General features: G+C 36.1%; 1 protein-coding gene across 1 annotated transcript; it reads left to right on the top strand.

Moving 5' to 3' along the window:
* The first annotated feature begins 17,140 nt into the window (after positions 1-17,140).
* LOC131622310 (replication protein A 70 kDa DNA-binding subunit A-like) lies at positions 17,141-20,303 on the top strand. The gene is made up of 10 exons (XM_058893339.1): positions 17,141-17,289; positions 17,788-18,055; positions 18,203-18,424; positions 18,532-18,622; positions 18,710-18,842; positions 18,930-19,087; positions 19,182-19,302; positions 19,452-19,622; positions 19,723-19,791; positions 19,892-20,303. Exons 1-10 carry the CDS (start codon positions 17,149-17,151, stop codon positions 20,105-20,107), a joined length of 1,590 nt encoding a protein of 529 aa, XP_058749322.1. The 5' UTR covers positions 17,141-17,148; the 3' UTR covers positions 20,108-20,303.
* Positions 20,304-20,539: the final 236 nt, after the last annotated feature.

The raw sequence follows: 20,539 nt of genomic DNA on the forward strand, positions 1-20,539 counted from the left end.
TCAGAACATTGTTGAATGTACCAGAGCATCATCAGAGAATCTCTACATCCTGAAATGTTACAGAACAAAAACTAAACGACAAAAGTCAGCATGAACGAGTCAGAGCCATAAGGCTAATAATAATGTATCAGAGCAAATAGAATTTTGTCAGATCAAATAAACAAATATAGATCAAATTCTATTATCCTTGCTTCTGATTTCTGAAGCTTGATAGCACTCAGCTTGCTTCAGTTTCCATGAGTTTATTCTTTTCACAGAATAACACTTCTTATGGTTTTGCTTCTTGTGTTTGCTTTGAAGATTCTCTTCACTTCATTATACCTGCAAAACACTTAAACCATATAGAACTTGCAGTTCTTGTTAGTAAATGTGTGGGAGCTTTACCCAGCAACTGATAGATTAATCAAATCATTTATCATTTATCTTCTCCCCCTTTTTGTCATAACATCAAAAAGAATATATCAAAAGATTCAGATGTAAAACGACAAATAAAATTACTGGAATGTAAAAACAAAGAAACTTTTCATTGATAATCAAGGATATTACAAAAGGTTCTTATGTTTAACAAGATGATGCAACAAGGAAAGAAAACTACTAAGACCAAAACCTAAGACCCTAGCTAAGACAGAATCTGTCACTTAATATAAGAGGGAAAGGAAAGCGTTTGAAGAGTATAAAAAGAAAACTGAAAGAGAGTAAATGATGAAAAGCATTTAATGTTACGTGACGTGAGGAGAGATAATAATGACAAAAGACGTGACTAGCACAGTTACCTATGGTCGGCGTCCCTTCAACTGCACGCGCGCTTATCCATGAATAGTAACGACAGGTTTACCATCCCAAGATAAAACGTTACAGCTGTCTTGCTTTAAAAGAGGTTCTGAATCAACTTAGACAATGAAACGTTAGTAATAACCGAATCATAGTTTCTAAAAGATTTCAATCAGAACTTCTGATTAAAAAAAATATCCACATTCATTTCAGAAGATACTCATACGTAAGAACTTCTCATCTTCTCATTCTGGGCATAAATCCATACTGATGTTCTTCAGAATGAACTTAAACCTATCTTCAGCCAGGGGTTTTGTAAAGATATCAGCCCATTGATGGTCTGTATCCACAAAGTTTAAAGATATAACACCCTTCTGAACATAGTCCCTTATGAAATGATGTTTAATCTCAATATGTTTAGCTTTTGAATGAAGAATGGGATTCTTAGATAAACATATAGCAGAAGTATTATCACAGAATATAGGAATGTTACTCTCATATATCTGATAATCTTCTAACTGACTCTTCATCCAGAGCATCTGTGTACTACAACCAGCAGCAGCGACATATTCTGCTTCTGTTGTTGATAGAGCTATAGTTGCTTGCTTCTTGCTATACCAAGAGATCAAATGACTTCCAAGAAATTGGCAACTTCCTGAAGTACTCTTTCTTTCAATTCTGTCTCCAGCATAGTCAGCATCGCAGAATCCTACTAAGTTGTATTCTTTAGATTTTCTGTAAACTAAGCCAACATTAGTAGTACCTTTCAGATACCTTAGAATTCTCTTAACAGCAGTTAAATGAGATTCTCTAGGATCTGATTGGAGTCTAGCACACAAACAAACACTGAACAGAATGTCAGGTCTAGAAGCAGTCAAATATAGAAGAGATCCAATCATACCTCTGTATAACTTCTGATCTACCTTCTTACTTACCTCATCCTTACCTAGGATGCATGTTGGATGCATAGGAGTTTTGGCTTCTTTGCAGTCTAGAAGATTAAACTTCTTCAGAAGTTCCTTCACATACTTGGTTTGGTGAACATACGTTCCTTCTGATGTTTGATTTATTTGTATTCCAAGGAAATACTTGAGTTCTCCCATCATGCTCATTTCAAACTCAGCCTGCATAGACTCAGCAAACTCCTTTCCAAGTGTAGCATTAGATGTTCCAAAAATAATATCATCTACATATATTTGACAAATTAAAATATCCTTTTTAAAGGTTTTACAAAAGAGAGTAGTATCCACTTTTCCTCTAGTGAAACCATTATCCAGAAGGAAAGAACTTAAGCGTTCATACCAAGCTCTGGGAGCCTGTTTCAATCCATACAATGATTTCTTTAGTTTAAAAACATGATTAGGAGACATAGAGTCTTCAAAACCAGGAGGTTGATGGACATAAACTTCTTCATCTATATAACCATTTAAGAAGGCACTCTTAACATCCATCTGATAGAGAGTGATGTTATGTTGAGTGGCAAATGAAATTAATAGACGAATAGATTCTAACCTGGCCACTGGTGCAAAGGTTTCTGTATAGTCAATCCCTTCTTGCTGACTATAACCCTGAGCCACAAGTCTGGCTTTGTTTCTTACCACTTCACCCTTCTCACTGAGCTTGTTTCTGAAGACCCACTTAGTACCGATTATGTTAAATCCATTTGGTCTAGGAACAAGATCCCAAACATCATTCCTTGTAAACTGATTCAGTTCTTCTTGCATAGCAATTATCCAGTCTGGATCTTCTAGAGCATGATCAACAGAAGTTGGCTCGATCAAAGACACAAGACCTAATTGACAGTCTGCATTGTTCTTAAGGAATGCTCTTGTTCTGATAGGATCATCCTTCTTTCCAAGAATGACATCTTCTGAATGATCAGAGATGAGCCTGGATGATCTTCTGACAGGTGGTTCTTCAGAAATGTTTATATTCTCCAGAGAAGCTGTTACTTGATCTTCCGATTCTTTGCTTCTGAGAAGCTCTGCTTCTGATGCGTTGCTTCTTGGCTCAACAACTTCTGATATGTCAATATCACAATCTGCAAAATTATCAAACTGCTTTGGTTTTTCAGAACCAAGCTTATCATCAAACCTGATATTGATTGATTCTTCTACAACCAATGTTTCAGTATTGTATACTCTGTAGCCTTTTGAGCGTTCAGAATATCCAAGAAGAAAACATTTTTGTGCTTTGGAATCAAACTTACCAAGATGATCTTTAGTGTTCAGAATAAAGCATACACATCCAAAAGGATGGAAATACGAAATGTTAGGCTTTCTATTCTTCCACAATTCATAAGGAGTCTTATTTAGAATAGGTCTGATAGAGATTCTATTCTGAATATAACATGCAGTGTTTATTGCTTCTTCCCAGAAATGCTTAGCCATATTGGTTTCATTGATCATGGTTCTGGCCATTTCTTGCAGAGTCCTATTCTTTCGTTCTACAACTCCATTTTGCTGTGGAGTTCTAGGACAAGAGAAATCATGGACAATACCATTTTCTTTGAAGAATTCTTCAAAGAATCTGTTCTCGAATTCACCACCATGATCACTTCTGACCTTTATGATTTTACACTCTTTTTCAGATTGAATCTGAATGCAGAAATCAAAGAACACTGAATGAGACTCATCCTTGTGTTTCAAGAATTTTACCCATGTCCAGCGGCTATAATCATCTACGATGACTAATCCATATTTCTTCCCTCTGACAGATGCTGTTTTGACTGGGCCAAACAGATCAATGTGCAAGAGTTCTAATGGCCTTGAGGTAGAAACAACATTCTTGGACTTGAATGCAGGTTTGGAGAACTTGCCCTTCTGACATGCTTCACAAAGAGCATCTGATTTGAATTTCAGATTAGGGAGTCCTCTGACAAGATCCAGTTTGTTAATCTGAGAAATCTTTCTCAAACTAGCATGACCTAATCTCCTGTGCCAGACCCACTGCTCTTCAGAAACAGACATAAGACAAGTCACCTTCTGACTCATAAGATCTTGCAGATCTGTCTTATAAATGTTGTTCTTCCTCTTGCCTGTAAATAGGATTGAGCCATCCTTCTGATTTACAGCCTTGCAAGACTCTTGATTAAAGATTATATCATAACCATTGTCACTCAATTGACTGATAGATAAGAGGTTATGTGTTAATCCTTTTACAAGAAGTACATTAGAAATGGAAGGAGAGTTACCAGACTTTATAGTTCCAGAGCCAATTATCTTGTCCTTCTGATCTCCTCCAAACTTGACTTCTCCTCCAGACTTAAGCACCAGGTCTTGGAACATAGACCTTCTTCCTGTCATGTGTCGTGAGCATCCAGAGTCCAGGTACCATGACATGTTGTGCTTTGTCCTTTTTGCAGTCAAGGATATCTGCAATAGGAATAATCTTATCCTTAGGTACCCACATCTTTTTGGGTCCTTTCTTGTTAGATTTTCTCAAGTTCTGATTGAACTTGGGTTTAACATTGTAAGCAATAGGAGGAACAGCATGATAATTTTTAATGTGAGTTTCATGATATTTCCTAGGTTGTGTTACATGCTTTTTGGTGTGTGTAATGTGAAAACTTTGAGCATGTGAAGTGTGCCTAATATCATGGGAGTGGCCATACTTGAACTGATCATACAATGGCTTGTATGTGAATTTCATTTCATCAACAGGTTCAAGTTTGTATGGGGTTTCACCCTCAAAACCAATGCCAACTCTTTTGTTTCCAGACACAACATATATCATAGAAGCTAGCTGACTTCTGCCAATACTTCTAGTTAAGAACTTCCTGAAACTTAAGTCATATTCTTTCAGAATATGGTTTAGACTGGGAGTGGATTTTTCTGAATCAGAAGGAGATCCAACATTATTGGATAATTTTAAAAGTTTTTCTTTTAATTCAGAATTTTCCAACTCAAGCTTCTTTGTTTCAAATTCAAATAGCTTTTTCAGCTTTTTGTATTTGAGACTCATCTGAGACTTGAGTTCCAGAAGTTCAGTTAGACCGGAAACTAACTCATCTCTAGTAAGTTCAGAAAATACCTCTTCAGAATCTGATTCTGATGTAGATTCTGATCCTTCATCTTCTGTCGCCATCAGCGCACAGTTAGCTTGCTCATCTTCAGAATCTGAATCATCTTCTGACTCATCCCAGGTTGCCATAAGACTTTTCTTCTTATGAAACTTCTTCTTGGGATTTTCCTTCTGAAGATTTGGACATTCATTCCTGAAGTGTCCAGGCTCATTGCATTTGTAGCACATGACCTTCTTCTTGTCAAATCTTCTGTCATCAGAAGATTCTCCTCGTTCAAATTTCTTTGAACTTCTGAAGCCTCTGAACTTCCTTTGCTTGGTTTTCCAGAGTTGATTTAGCCTTCTGGAGATCAAGGACAGTTCATCTTCTTCTTCAGATTCTGATTCTTCAGAATCTTCTTCTCTAGCCTGAAAAGCGTTAGTGCATTTCTTGATATTTGATTTTAATGCAATAGACTTACCTTTCTTTTGAGGCTCATTTGCGTCCAGCTCTATTTCATGACTCCTCAAGGCACTGATAAGCTCTTCCAGAGAAACTTCATTCAGATTCTTTGCAATCTTGAATGCAGTCACCATAGGACCCCATCTTCTGGGTAAGCTTCTGATGATCTTCTTTACATGATCAGCCTTGGTGTATCCCTTGTCAAGAACTCTCAATCCAGCAGTAAGAGTTTGAAATCTTGAAAACATCTTTTCAATGTCTTCATCATCCTCCATCTTGAAGGCTTCATACTTCTGGATTAAAGCTAGAGCTTTGGTCTCCTTGACTTGAGCATTTCCTTCATGAGTCATTTTCAAGGACTCATATATGTCATAGGCCGTTTCCCTGTTAGATATCTTCTCATACTCAGCATGAGAGATAGCATTCAGCAAAACAGTTCTGCATTTATGATGATTCCTGAAGAGCTTCTTCTGATCATCATCCATTTCTTGTCTTGTCAGCTTTACGCCTCTGGCATTTACTGGATGTTTGTAACCATCCATCAGAAGATCCCATAGATCACCATCTAGACCAAGAAAGTAACTTTCCAGTTTATCTTTCCAGTATTCAAAGTTTTCACCATCAAATACCGGCGGTCTAGTATAACCATTGTTACCGTTGTATTGCTCAGCAGAGCCAGATGTAGATGCAGGTGTAGGTGTAGACTTTTCACTTTCATCAACCATCTTTTACTGAAGCGTTTTTCTCTTCCTGAATCTTTTCTAAACACGGTTAAGTGCTTGCACCTTAGAACCGGCGCTCTGATGCCAATTGAAGGATAGAAAAACACTTAGAAAGGGGGGGTTTGAATAAGTGTGACTTTAAAAACTTGACAGATAAAAATAAATTGCACAGTTATTTTTATCCTGGTTCGTTGTTAACTAAACTACTCCAGTCCACCCCCGCAGAGATGATTTACCTCAACTGAGGATTTAATCCACTAATCGCACGGATTACAATGGTTCTCCACTTAGTCAACAACTAAGTCTTCCAGAGTCTTCTGATCACACACTGATCACTCCAGGAACAACTGCTTAGATACCCTCTAAGACTTTTCTAGAGTATACAGATCCACACGATCACTCTAGTTACAATCTGCTTAGACACCTCTAAGACTTCCTAGAGTATTCTGATCCACACGATCACTCTAGTTCCTTACAACTTAATGTAATCAATTCTAAGAGTTACAAATGCTTCTTAAAAGCTATAATCACAAACTGTGATATTTCTCTTAACGTTTAAGCTTAATCTCACTAAAATATTACAACAGCAATGTAGTGAGCTTTGATGAAGATGAAGATTCTGAGCTTTGATTTTAACAGAGTTTCAGCAAGTTAATGTGAGCGTTTTTGGTGTAGAATCGTTAACCTTGCTTCTCATCAGAACTTCATATTTATAGGCGTTGGAGAAGATGACCGTTGAACGCATTTAATGCTTTGCGTGTTCCGTACAGCATCGCATTTAATGTTTATACGCTTTTGTCAACTACCTCGAGCCTTGTTCACGCTGTGTCTACTGACGTAGCCTTTAGTAGCTTTTAACGTTCCTTTTGTCAGTCAGCGTAGCTTGCCACTTGTACTTTCTTCTGATCTGATGTTTGTGAATACAACGTTTGAATATCATCAGAGTCAAACAGCTTGGTGCAAAGCATCTTCTGATCTTCTGACCTTGAAGTGCTTCTGAGCGTGATACCATCAGAACTTCAGTGCTTCTGATCTCTTGTTCTTCTGATGCTTCCATAGACCCATGTTCTGATTCTGCTTCGACCATCTTCTGATGTCTTGCCAGACCATGTTCTGATGTTGCATGCTGAACCCTTGAGACAAAGCTTCTGAGCTCTGAATTATGCGTACTCTTTATATATTTCCTGAAAAGGAAATTGCATTGGATTAGAGTACCATATTATCTTAAGCAAAATTCATATTATTGTTATCATCAAAACTAAGATAATTGATCAGAACAAATCTTGTTCTAACAAGAATATCCAAGAAGGAAACATTTTTGTGCTTTGGAATCAAACTTACCAAGATGATCTTTAGTGTTCAGAATAAAGCATACACATCCAAAAGGATGGAAATATGAAATGTTAGGCTTTCTATTCTTCCACAATTCATAAGGAGTCTTATTTAGAATAGGTCTGATAGAGATTCTATTCTGAATATAGCATGCAGTGTTTATTGCTTCTGCCCAGAAATGCTTAGCCATATTGGTTTCATTGATCATGGTTCTGGCCATTTCTTGCAGAGTCCTATTCTTTCGTTCTACAACTCCATTTTGCTGTGGAGTTCTAGGACAAGAGAAATCATAGGCAATACCATTTTCTTTGAAGAATTCTTCAAAGAATCTGTTCTCAAATTCACCACCATGATCACTTCTAACCTTTATGATTTTACACTCTTTTTCAGATTGAATCTGAATGCAGAAATCAAAGAACACTGAATGAGACTCATCCTTGTGTTTCAAGAATTTTACCCATGTCCTGCGGCTATAATCATCTACGATGACTAATCCATATTTCTTCCCTCTGACAGATGCTGTTTTGACTGGGCCAAACAGATCAATGTGCAAGAGTTCTAATGGCCTTGAGGTAGAAACAACATTCTTGGACTTGAATGCAGGTTTGGAGAACTTGCCCTTCTGACATGCTTCACAAAGTGCATCTGATTTAAATTTCAGATTAGGGAGTCCTCTGACAAGATCCAGTTTGTTAATCTGAGAAATCTTTCTCAAACTAGCATGACCTAATCTTCTGTGCCAGACCCACTGCTCTTCAGAAACAGACATAAGACAAGTCACCTTCTGACTCATAAGATCTTGCAGATCTGTCTTATAAATGTTGTTCTTCCTCTTGCCTGTAAATAGGATTGAGCCATCCTTCTGATTTACAGCCTTGCAAGACTCTTGATTAAAGATTATATCATAACCATTGTCACTCAATTGACTGATAGATAAGAGGTTATGTGTTAATCCTTCTACATGAAGTACATTAGAGATGGAAGGAGAGTTACCAGACTTTATAGTTCCTGAGCCAATTATCTTGCCCTTCTGATCTCCTCCAAACTTGACTTCTCCTCCAGACTTAAGCACCAGGTCTTGGAACATAGACCTTCTTCCTGTCATGTGTCGTGAGCATCCAGAGTCCAGGTACCATGACATGTTGTGCTTTGTCCTTTTTGCAGTCAAGGATATCTGCAATAGGAATAATCTTATCCTTAGGTACCCACATTCTTTTGGGTCCTTTCTTGTTAGATTTTCTCAAGTTCTGATTGAACTTGGGTTTAACATTGTAAGCAATAGGAGGAACAGCATGATAATTTTTAATGTGAGTTTCATGATATTTCCTAGGTTGTGTCACATGCTTTTTGGTGTGTGTAATGTGAAAGCTTTGAGCATGTGAGGTGTGCCTAATATCATGGGAGTGGCCATACTTGAACTGATCATACAATGGCTTGTATGTAAATTTCATTTCATCAACAGGTTTAAGTTTGTATGGGGTTTCACCCTCAAAACCAATGCCTACTCTTTTGTTTCCAGACACGGCATATATCATAGAAGCTAGCTGACTTCTGCCAATACTTCTAGATAAGAACTTCCTGAAACTTAAATCATATTCTTTCAGAATATGGTTTAGACTAGGAGTGGATTTTTCTGAATCAGAAGGAGATCCAACATTATTGGATAATTTTAAAAGTTTTTCTTTTAATTCAGAATTCTCCAACTCAAGCTTCTTTGTTTCAAATTCAAATAGCTTTTTCAGCTTTTTGTATTTGAGACTAATCTGAGACTTGAATTCCAGAAGTTCAGTTAGACCGGAAACTAACTCATCTCTAGTAAGTTCAGAAAATACCTCTTCAGAATCTGATTCTGATGTAGATTCTGATCCGTCATCTTCTGTCGCCATCAGCGCACAGTTAGCTTGCTCATCTTCAGAGTCTGAATCATCTTCTGACTCATCCCAGGTTGCCATAAGACCTTTCTTCTTATGAAACTTCTTCTTGGGATTCTCCTTCTGAAGATTTGGACATTCATTCCTGAAGTGTCCAGGCTCATTGCATTCATAGCACATGACCTTCTTCTTGTCAAATCTCCTGTCATCAGAAGATTCTCCACGTTCAAATTTCTTTGAACTTCTGAAGCTTCTGAACTTCCTTTGCTTGCCTTTCCAGAGTTGATTTAGCCTTCTGGAGATCAAAGACAGTTCATCTTCTTCTTCAGATTCTGATTCTTCAGGATCTTCTTCTCTAGCCTGAAAAGCGTTAGTGCATTTCTTGATATTTGATTTTAATGCAATAGACTTACCTTTCTTTTGAGGCTCATTTGCGTCCAGCTCTATTTCATGACTCCTCAAGGCACTGATAAGCTCTTCCAGAGAAACTTCATTCAGATTCTTTGCAATCTTGAATGCAGTCACCATAGGACCCCATCTCCTGGGTAAGCTTCTGATGATCTTCTTTACATGATCAGCCTTGGTGTATCCCTTGTCAAGAACTCTCAATCCAGCAGTAAGAGTTTGAAATCTTGAAAACATCTTTTCAATATCTTCATCATCCTCCATCCTGAAGGCTTCATACTTCTGGATTAAAGCAAGAGCTTTAGTCTCCTTGACTTGAGCATTTCCTTCATGAGTCATTTTCAAGGACTCATATATGTCATAGGTCGTTTCCCTGTTAGATATCTTCTCATACTCAGCATGAGAGATAGCATTCAGCAAAACAGTTCTGCATTTATGATGATTCCTGAAGAGCTTCTTCTGATCATCATTCATTTCTTGCCTTGTCAGCTTTACGCCTCTGGCATTTACCGGATGTTTGTAACCATCCATCAGAAGATCCCATAGATCACCATCTAGACCAAGGAAGTAACTTTCCAGTTTATCTTTCCAGTATTCAAAGTTTTCACCATCAAATACCGGCGGTCTAGTATAACCATTGTTACCGTTGTATTGCTCAGCAGAGCCAGATGTAGATGCAGGTGTAGGTGTAGACTTTTCATTTTCATCAACCATCTTTTACTGAAGCGTTTTTCTCTTCCTGAATCTTTTCTAAACACGGTTAAGTGCTTGCACCTTAGAACCGGCGCTCTGATGCCAATTGAAGGATAGAAAAACACTTAGAAAGGGGGGGGTTTGAATAAGTGTGACTTTAAAAACTTGACCGATAAAAATAAAATGCACAGTTATTTTTATCCTGGTTCGTTGTTAACTAAACTACTCCAGTCCACCCCCGCAGAGATGATTTACCTCAACTGAGGATTTAATCCACTAATCGCACGGATTACAATGGTTTTCCACTTAGTCAGCAACTAAGTCTTCCAGAGTCTTCTGATCACACACTGATCACTCCAGGAACAACTGCTTAGACACCCTCTAAGACTTTTCTAGAGTATACAGATCCACACGATCACTCTAGTTACAACCTGCTTAGAAACCTCTAAGACTTCCTAGAGTATTCTGATCCACACGATCACTCTAGTTCCTTACAACTTAATGTAATCAATTCTAAGAGTATTACAAATGCTTCTTAAAAGCTATAATCACAAACTGTGATATTTCTCTTAACAGTTTAAGCTTAATCTCACTAAAATATTACAACAGCAATGTAGTGAGCTTTGATGAAGATGAAGATTCTGAGTTTTGATTTGAACAGAGTTTCAGCAAGTTGATTGTGAGCGTTTTGGTGCAGAATCGTTAACCTTGCTTCTCATCAGAACTTCATATTTATAGGCGTTGGAGAAGATGACCGTTGAACGCATTTAATGCTTTGCGTGTTCCGTACAGCATCGCATTTAATGTTTATACGCTTTTGTCAACTACCTCGAGCCTTGTTCACGCTGTGTCTACTGACGTAGCCTTTAATAGCTTTTAACGTTCCTTTTGTCAGTCAGCGTAGCTTGCCACTTGTACTTCCTTCTGATCTGATGTTTGTGAATACAACGTTTGAATATCATCAGAGTCAAACAGCTTGGTGCAAAGCATCTTCTGATCTTCTGACCTTGAAGTGCTTCTGAGCGTGATACCATCAGAACTTCAGTGCTTCTTTTCTCTTGTTCTTCTGATGCTTCCATAGACCCATGTTCTGATTCTGCTTCGACCATCTTCTGATGTCTTGCCAGACCATGTTCTGATGTTGCATGCTGAACCCTTGAGACAAAGCTTCTGAGCGCTGAATTATGCGTACTCTTTATATATTTCCTGAAAAGGAAATTGCATTGGATTAGAGTACCATATTATCTTAAGCAAAATTCATATTATTGTTATCATCAAAACTAAGATAATTGATCAGAACAAATCTTGTTCTAACACTTCTTTGTCCATAGTACCAGAAAATACTGTCCCTAGATCTCACCCAGTAAAAACAGGCAGGGTGCCTGCTCTGATGCCAATTGAAATTCTGGACTCAGACACGCGATGTCGAACAGGATGTCACGACATTACTATCTGAATGCTTTTAAACAAATGAACAAGAAGTAAACAGAATAACAACACAAGAAAGTTGTTAACCCAGTTCGGTGCAATCACACCTACATCTGGGGGCTACCAAGCCAGGGAGGAAGTCCACTATAAGTAATATCAATTAAAGGTAATACAGATCAAGATTACTCCTTTCACTTAATATCTACCCAATGCAACTTCAATCTAAAACTACTTAGATCAGAGATCCTACTCACTCCCCCTCAATCACAGCAGTGATGAAAAACACTCCACGAATAACAAAAGAAGACACACTTAAAGGACACAACTTGATCTTGCTTAAAAGCTTTAATCAAGTACAATAGTACTCTTGCTTAAAAGCTTCGAGTACTTCTTACAACTCAAACCAAAACACCTAGACCAAGACAATCATCATGATGATTGTTTGGCTTACAAGAAGGCTAGAACGCAAAAACTTAAAACAAAGAACTCTTAAAGCTTCTCAATACAAAAACCCTAATCTGGTCTTCAGCTTCTTCGTAAAATATATAGCCTTCAGAAAACGCAGCAGCTGGGCCTTGGATCCAAATTAGTTTTAAACCTAATAAAACTAATTTCCATAAATCAAGGAACTAAAAATAATAACCATCAAAGACGTCCTTGAATCAGATCAGAATCCAACATTTCCAAATAAAGCACATAGGATCTTATCAGATCACATAACCATAAATAGTAACAGAAAAGAACGTAACAGCTGCGAATGTCATGACATCGGCCTTGACATCAGGTAAAGGCCTGCATAAGAAAAACTTCACAACAGTAGAATGCATGTCATGACACCAGATTTGACAAGATAGAAACACAATGAGTTTTACCAAAAATTACAGCCAATCAACAACATCTACAATCATCTTGTGTAGCTTCTTGTCCAAAGACATATAAAAAAATCACCATTTGATTGTTGATAATAAGGATTGTGATCATTCATTGATTGTTGGTAGTACGAAGGAGCTTGATCAATAGGATATTTGTTATAAGAGTTGAAATATGGATAATGGTAAAAGGTGGATAAGATTGTTGACTACTTTGTGGAGAATCGTCAATCCTAAAACCACTAAAACTATTAGCAATACTAGAAGAGGGAGAATCTTCAAGTGGAACATTTTGTTTTCTTTGCCCCTTTCTTCTAGATTGTGACACATTTCCTCTTGTCTCAAGTAGTGAGTTATCAGAACGATCCATATCATTCAATTTCCTATAACGCCTATAACCTGGTGGTGTTTCATGATATGGATCAAGTTCTAATTGATCATCATCTTCTCTTTCATCTTCACCGCCTCCACTTCCGCCTTCACCTTCATTAGACACTTCATTACCATCCCCATCACCACTATTACCACTTGGTGGACTTAAACCACCACCACTTTCATTAGATTCACTATTATCATCATCTGTATCAACTATCGGCAACCATTCTGCATTTTGTACTCCATCCAATAATGCATTTTCCATCTCTTCTTTCTAATGAGATCTTCTTGAAATATATAGTCAAGATTTATCGGATCAAAATTTACTTCTATTTCTTCCTGACTCTTCCTTAATTTATCCCTCATTCTCAACTTCATGTTATAATGTGTGAAGAAAAGCTTATACAATTTTTTGTACTTCAATCAGTTTCTTGTCTTTGTGTGGATATAGCTAAATGTACTCCAATTTCTCTCACAGTTTGTGGCAGAGGTTGTTTGACTGACAACTTTCATAGCCAAACGTTGAAGTTTAGGAGTGCATGAACCATGGTATTCTCACCATTGAGCTTTTTGAAGAAAAAAAAAAAGAAAATTATTGGTTATATTAAAAAATAAAGTATATTTATAAAAGTTATAAAAAAAATTGTATTTTACCTGCATCCATCTTAGACCAAGATTTTTTAGCTATAGTCGTACCAATTATGTTTTGCTCTTTTCTCTAAAAAGTGTTAGCTAAGTAATATAACAAAACATATCAAGACATAAACAATTATTTCAATAAATAATTTATCATATGAAAATATAATATCCATTAGTTACTTGGTTTAGAGCTTTGATTTGATCATCCATGTTTCTTTCTAGCTTCGTGATTACATTTTTTGTTCCATTAAATATTTCTTTATACACAATTTTTCCATGTTCGATTCCATATTGAAATTGTGGATTAAGAAAATAACCTAGGAATCAAAATTAACTATCGAGGATATGATATTACACATTTAAATTTCATGACCAAATTAAAATTATAAAATATAGTGACATACCCCCAAAATGAAGGTCAGAGTGCATGAATTTCCAACGCTTGTCAATGATATCATTATATTTGGAATGATAACGAGAATTTTGTTGAATTGCTTGTTTTGCTCGATCAATGGCTTCATATATGAAACTCATTGTTGGTTTCTCATCACCATCAACTAGCCTCAAAACTTTTACAATTGGCTCAAATACTTTCAATATGTCATTAACCTTACTCCAAAAGTCCCTACTCATAAAGATTTTTCTTGCTTCATATCCCGGTCTTTTCTTTACCATATTTTAGTTTTTCTAAATTCTTCAGAACTAAACATGTTTTCAAGGCCTTCCTTTTGTCTTACAATTGCTTGAAGTTATAGAAATTGTGTTGCGAATCGGGTAACACCAAGACAAACAATATCTCTAGCACCAGTATATTTTTTCATGAGACTCACAATATACGTGTGGTTATAGATGAATTTGTCACCATTTTTGCTTCACTTAATAAATTGTGTATGCTTTTTTTTCCTATATCTTCTAAGCAAATATCTAAATAATGAGCTGCACAAGAAGACCAATATAAATGTGGCCTTTTCTCCATTAGCTTTTGACCAACTGCTTTTAATGTGGCTTCATTGTCTATTACCACTTGAACTACACACTCTTCACCCACTTCTTCCACAATTTATCCAACAATTGAAAGTAGTGGTCAGTGTTTCTACTATCAACATCATAAGCATCGACAGATTTCCAAAAAATAGTACCCTTATGACAATATACCAAGAAATTCATAATATGAGTATGGTTGATACTGTTTGTTCAACCATCACACATTATTGTTGCTCCTCTTTCTTGCCAAATTTTTTTCATACCATTTATCCACTCCAACATTTCCTTATATTCAGCTTCCAAGTAAACATTTGAGATTTCATAAGGAGTTCAACATTTGGCTTTTTCCACCTCAGAAGCAGTATAAATCAAATTATGCAACCAAAGAGTGTTAGATAAATTCATAGGTAAATGCTCGTAAATTATAAATTTACTTACAGCCTCTCCAAGCCTTTTTCTCCAAGTCTTCAAAAAGCCTTCACCAGCTCTTGCTTGCTTCATACTTTTGGTCCTAACAAGATCAATAGTAGTAGATCTCAAAGAAAAAGAGATATCTTCTAGCCTTTCACCTCCACTAACACTGGCACGAGAGCTTCCACTATGTTTATATACATTTTAAAAATATCTTGTTTCTCATCTGAATTGCTGCATATTTTTCCATTTTCGATGTGATCTAAGACTTTCTTGTGTTACATATCTCAATTGATCATCAATAACAGTATTCACATCTTCATCTGTATCTTCATCATCTCCTCTTAAACGTTCTTCAAATTCTTCTTTCCTTCTCTTAGAATCATTTCTCTTTGATTTAGAATCAAGTAAAAGTTTCATCATATTTTCTCTAACCATAGTTGTTACTCTACCACAAGCCGCAACCTGTCCTTTCATGTGTGCTATATGTTGCTTCAATCTTGTAATGTCACCTCCTATTACTACATTACAAAGTTTACAGCGAACATTGTTGCGACTTCCGAATTCTGACGTTTCAAAATACCATCCAATATCATCATTTGGAGCACCATCCAAACCTTTTGTAGGAAATTGTTCTCGTGGAGGCATTATTCAATAATACCTATTAATTAAATATATAAATAATTAATTATAAATATAAAATTTAAATAAAATACACTATCTTCTTTACAATTTAATTAATTAATTTAAATAAATAAAAAGTGTTTGTCGAAAAGATTAAATATTTATTTTAAGTAGTAGATGAATACAATTTAATAATTATTTTTTTTAGTATTGACATAAAATAATTAAAAGACACAAAATTATAAATTCTTAAAAAAATTAAAATTATTAAATACAATATTTTCCTCTACAAATTCTCTCCCAAAATTTTAGCTAATTATCTAAAAAAACGTTTTGTATTTTTTTCATAAGCCAACACATAACAAACACACGCGACCTTACCATTATCGCAAGTTCCAAATGAATCACAACAAGCTACTAGACACATGGTTACACTTCCAAAATAAATTAACTAATGAAATTTTTTTACTTTATATCATCATCATTTATATGGTCTACGTACGAACAAGAACATGGCGGTGAACAACAACATAGTTACTCAGTTAGTGAAAACAAACCATTTAACTTCAAAAAATAAAATCATTCTCCAAATCTCTCTTCATTTCTAAAAACATTACTATACTTCTGCAATAATGAGTGAAATGAGGTGGAAAATTACATACACAGCACTGCCAGTAGTATGAAACTATGAATGAAGTTGGAAAGGAGAGGAAGAAACCTGCGTCAAATTCAAACACACTGTGAAATAGAGAGAAATTGCGATAAAGTATTGAAGTTGTGAATGAAAATCAATGAAGCAAAAACAAGTTAAATAAAAATTTTACATGCATTTGAAATCTCAGTTCAGTAGAGAAGTGACATAAAGTAAAGGTAAACTCTAAATCTGAACATAAGATTCTTATTCTAATGTTTGAAATTGTTCTGCTTGTGTCTGAGATTCTCTGTTTATGTCTAAGATTCTTCTACTTAAGTCTACTATCCTAACCATTACTAAAAGATTGATCAATTTTCCTAATTTAACCTTCTACAAAAAATAAAATACACTACTAAAAGGCTATTTATGTAAACAACTAATTCTACTGCTCTTTGATATCAACTATGTTACTTTTTAATTGTTAGATACGTTTATGCCCTTCCTTCAGCAATGTAACCCTTTAACCATCTACTATCCTAACCAAGGATAACAATGTAACTACTTATATATTTTGGACATATCCATGCCAAGTGTCAGCAACTCATTGGCCACTCCAGTATGTTACCTTTTTCATTTTCCCTCCTTCCTAAACACCCAAGTATCTGGTACGAATTGTACTCCGTGCAATTGATTTTCTTCTTAACACTCTTTTCTACTTAACACTCTTACTTTTGCTCTCTCTCCAAGCAGATAAGAATTCATCTCCTTCCTCTCTTCCAACGCACTCATCTTCTTCCTCCCTCAGTTCCAGCGCCTTCGTCTCCTTCCTCAGGTTGTTCTTCATTTTTTTTCAACTTATTTTACCATGTCTTTGCCTCAGTTTATAATACATTGCTTCGTTTTTATACAGACTACTTCAAGACCAATGTCAAGGGCTCCTATATTGATCAAGGACTTGGTGAAAGGAAACCAAGTTTGGAAGATGCAAATAAGGGTTGTTGATTTGTGGGTCGTTAAGGAGAAATCAGGGCATAAACACCTCGAGTTGGTCATTCAAGATGTGAAGGTTAGATTTTATTTATCTCTGAGTGCTTTAAGTTTGTCGCAACTTCCCTCTTGGCCTGTTCTTATGTTGGTGTTGATGGTTCTTATCTGTTTTTGCAACCATACGAAATTTATCCGTTCTTGGGGGTGTTGTTATTGATAGTTCCATTAAAAGGCTATTTTTAAGAGTTCTTAGATATTTAAAGTTCTGCAATGTATTTGGTATGCTCTTGGTCTGTCTGCTATCACAGTATAAATTTTTTTGGTATGCTTTTACTCATGTTCTTAGACATTTAAAGTTCTGCAGTTTTTTACTCATGTTCTTAGTTATTTAAAGTTCTGCAATTTTTTACTCATGTTCTTAGATATTTAAAGTTCTGCCATTTTTTACTCATGTTCTTAGATATTTAAAGTTATGCAATTTTTTGGGTATGCTCTTGGTCTGTCTGCTATCACAATATAAACTTCTTCAATTTTATGCTTTTACTCATGTTATGCCTTTTGGCCTTGATTGGCACAGGGTGATCAAATTCACGTCACCACCCGGAGCCGAGATTTCAAGGATTGGCATGATCAGGTCAAAGAACATGAAACATATACACTATATAATGGAGAGCCGGTTGTTAATGATGGAGCCTTAAAAGTTTGTTCTAACCCACTCAAGATTGTCTTCAATGGAGGGACTGCCATTACAAATGTGCCGTTTCCCGACATACCCCATCACAAATACAACTTTCAGCCTATAGAGAACTTTCTCAAAGGGAGCTTCAAGGCTGATTTGCTTTATGGTGAGTATGCAACCATGTGTATAGGTAGTTTTTTGTTGTATACCACCCTGCTATGCTTTTTGGTGTATGTACTACTTAGCAACTTAGGATATGCATATAGGTTTTCTTTTTGGCCTTTTTCTCAACTAATAATGAGTTAAATTCCAGATGTCATAGGTGTTTTACATGAAGTGATTAGGACACAGAGGGGAGGAGATGGTAGGAAGTCTTGCGTCAATATCACTTTACGTGATGTTGAAGGAAACGTTATTGAGGTTGTCTTATGGGATGATTACTGCAAGCAATTCTCGAGTTACAATGCCCCTGCCACACAGAAAAAAGAACCTACTATCATTCTCTTGACACATGCTTGGTGCAAGCCAAACAAAGGTATAATCGTATTTTTTTCATAATGGCTTTTTCAATGATGCATCACACTGAATTTAATCAGAATTAGTGCTTTAAATGTTTGTTAATCTGTTCATTATGTATATCAGTTTCTGGTTTACCATCTCTCTCTAATGCATGGAGTGGCTCTCGACTTCACATAAACTTGGAACATCCACAAGTGGAGGAATTCAAAGCTAGGTAATCCCAACTGTTGCTAAAGTATTATGCCTTTTTCATTTATTCCACTTGAGAACATCTTAAATGTCAAACTGTTTCCACTTTCAGATTTGCGGCAATTGATTCATCCAATGCCCCTGCACTTTCCTTAACCTGTGATTCATCTGTTCAATCCGCTAACAACAACTGGAAGAGCCTCGACGAGGTCAGAAGTATCCGTGCAATTGCTGAGTTAAAAAGGGTTTGTCTGTTACAAATGTTCTTTCATCATATTACATATTATACTTCATTAGATTGTTATGCAAATGTTGCTGTTTTTACCATTTAGGATTGTTTTGCAACCACTATTGGAACTACAAAACATTTCAAAGCTTCAAAGTTTGGCTGGTTTTTTGAGGCATGCCCGGGATGTAAATCTTCTAACAAGTCCCTTGGCGATAAGTTTGAATGTTCATGCGGACTTACCAATGTGGAACCTGTGACTAAGTAATTAATTTGTAATTTAGACTACAGTTAATGAACTATATGACATTTTACAGTATTAGCAATTTACTAACATTACGGTTTCCTTTCCTTATAGATTCAAAATTGAAGTTGAGGTTGTGTATGATAATCACGGTGGTACTTTTGTTTTTTGGGACAAGGATGTTATTCCTTACACAAAATTGAATGCAAAGGAACTTAAACAAGTCATGAAGGAGGTGAAGATCTTATCTTTTGGTTTTCTTTATTAATCATTTAAAAAGGACAATAAAGATCTACATGACACTCTTATGCATAATCTTTAGTTTTCCTTACATTATTTGTATTATATGCAAATTTGATGTTGGTTGTTTGTTACCATGCTTAGGCGGGAGAGGATAACCCTAAGATTTGGCCTGCACATCTTGATGTTCTATTGAATAAAGATTTGGTCTTCCGTGTCAAGTACCAATCTGATTTCGACCAATTCTCTATTGTAGCCATACTTAACGGTGACAATTTATACGAAAAGTTTGACAAGTACCTCACGCCTGATGAGGTACTATTTTATTGTTTATACCATTAAGGGTTATTTAATCCCATTCTTCACATGGAATCTGATATGCCTAAGATGAAAAATCTATGTTTGACTTTTGCAGCTAAACTCAATTGCCTCTGTCACAGAAATTCCGGAGGATGGTCATACTGAGGACCCAATAGAGGCTAATGTAAGCCATTTACCACACCATTTCAGCCTTTAATTACGATACTGTCAATGCAGCACCAAATGATACAAGCATGCTCATGTTTTCCCTTTTGCATTACTAGGTAACACAAGCTTCTGAACCAACAGAATCTGCTCCAATGTCCATTGCTGGCAACAATTCTGGGAGTCCTACTGCCAGCTCCAGCACTACTCCAGCCAAGAGGTTTGCTCCATCAACCTCTATCAATGATGCCATTTTGTCTGAGGAAATTACACCCAAGCAATCTGCCACTAAAGCCAAGCCTATCAGGAAGACTAAGCTTATTAAGAAGGAGTAAAGTGGTGTGCCAAAGTCATATGTCCTAGATCATTTTGATGCATAACTTTATTTGACACCCTTTTTGTAAGGAGATAATCCAAATTTTAAGTATTTTGTTTGTTAATTCGTGTCGTTATGCATGTTTTGAGCCACACTTTAAATCCTAACCTCATAGTTAGGTATTTGTAAGGATGATATTCAGTTGGTAACTTAATTTAACTTCCATTATCTATATGCCTAAAGTTCATACTATTATTCACACAGCTGTTGGCTTATAATATCCAATTTTGCACATTTTTATTGTAACAATCTTGCTGTCCTGTTTGCCTAACTACCTCATTTTGGGTAATTGAACTGTCATTGGCCTAAATTGAGTATGACAGTATTGATATAATGTTTTTTTTATATGTCATTATTGAGGTCTTAGACTAACCATCACAAGGCAAATAAT

The sequence above is a fragment of the Vicia villosa genome, linkage group LG1 (assembly GCF_029867415.1).
Source record: "Vicia villosa cultivar HV-30 ecotype Madison, WI linkage group LG1, Vvil1.0, whole genome shotgun sequence".
NCBI lineage: Eukaryota > Viridiplantae > Streptophyta > Magnoliopsida > Fabales > Fabaceae > Vicia > Vicia villosa.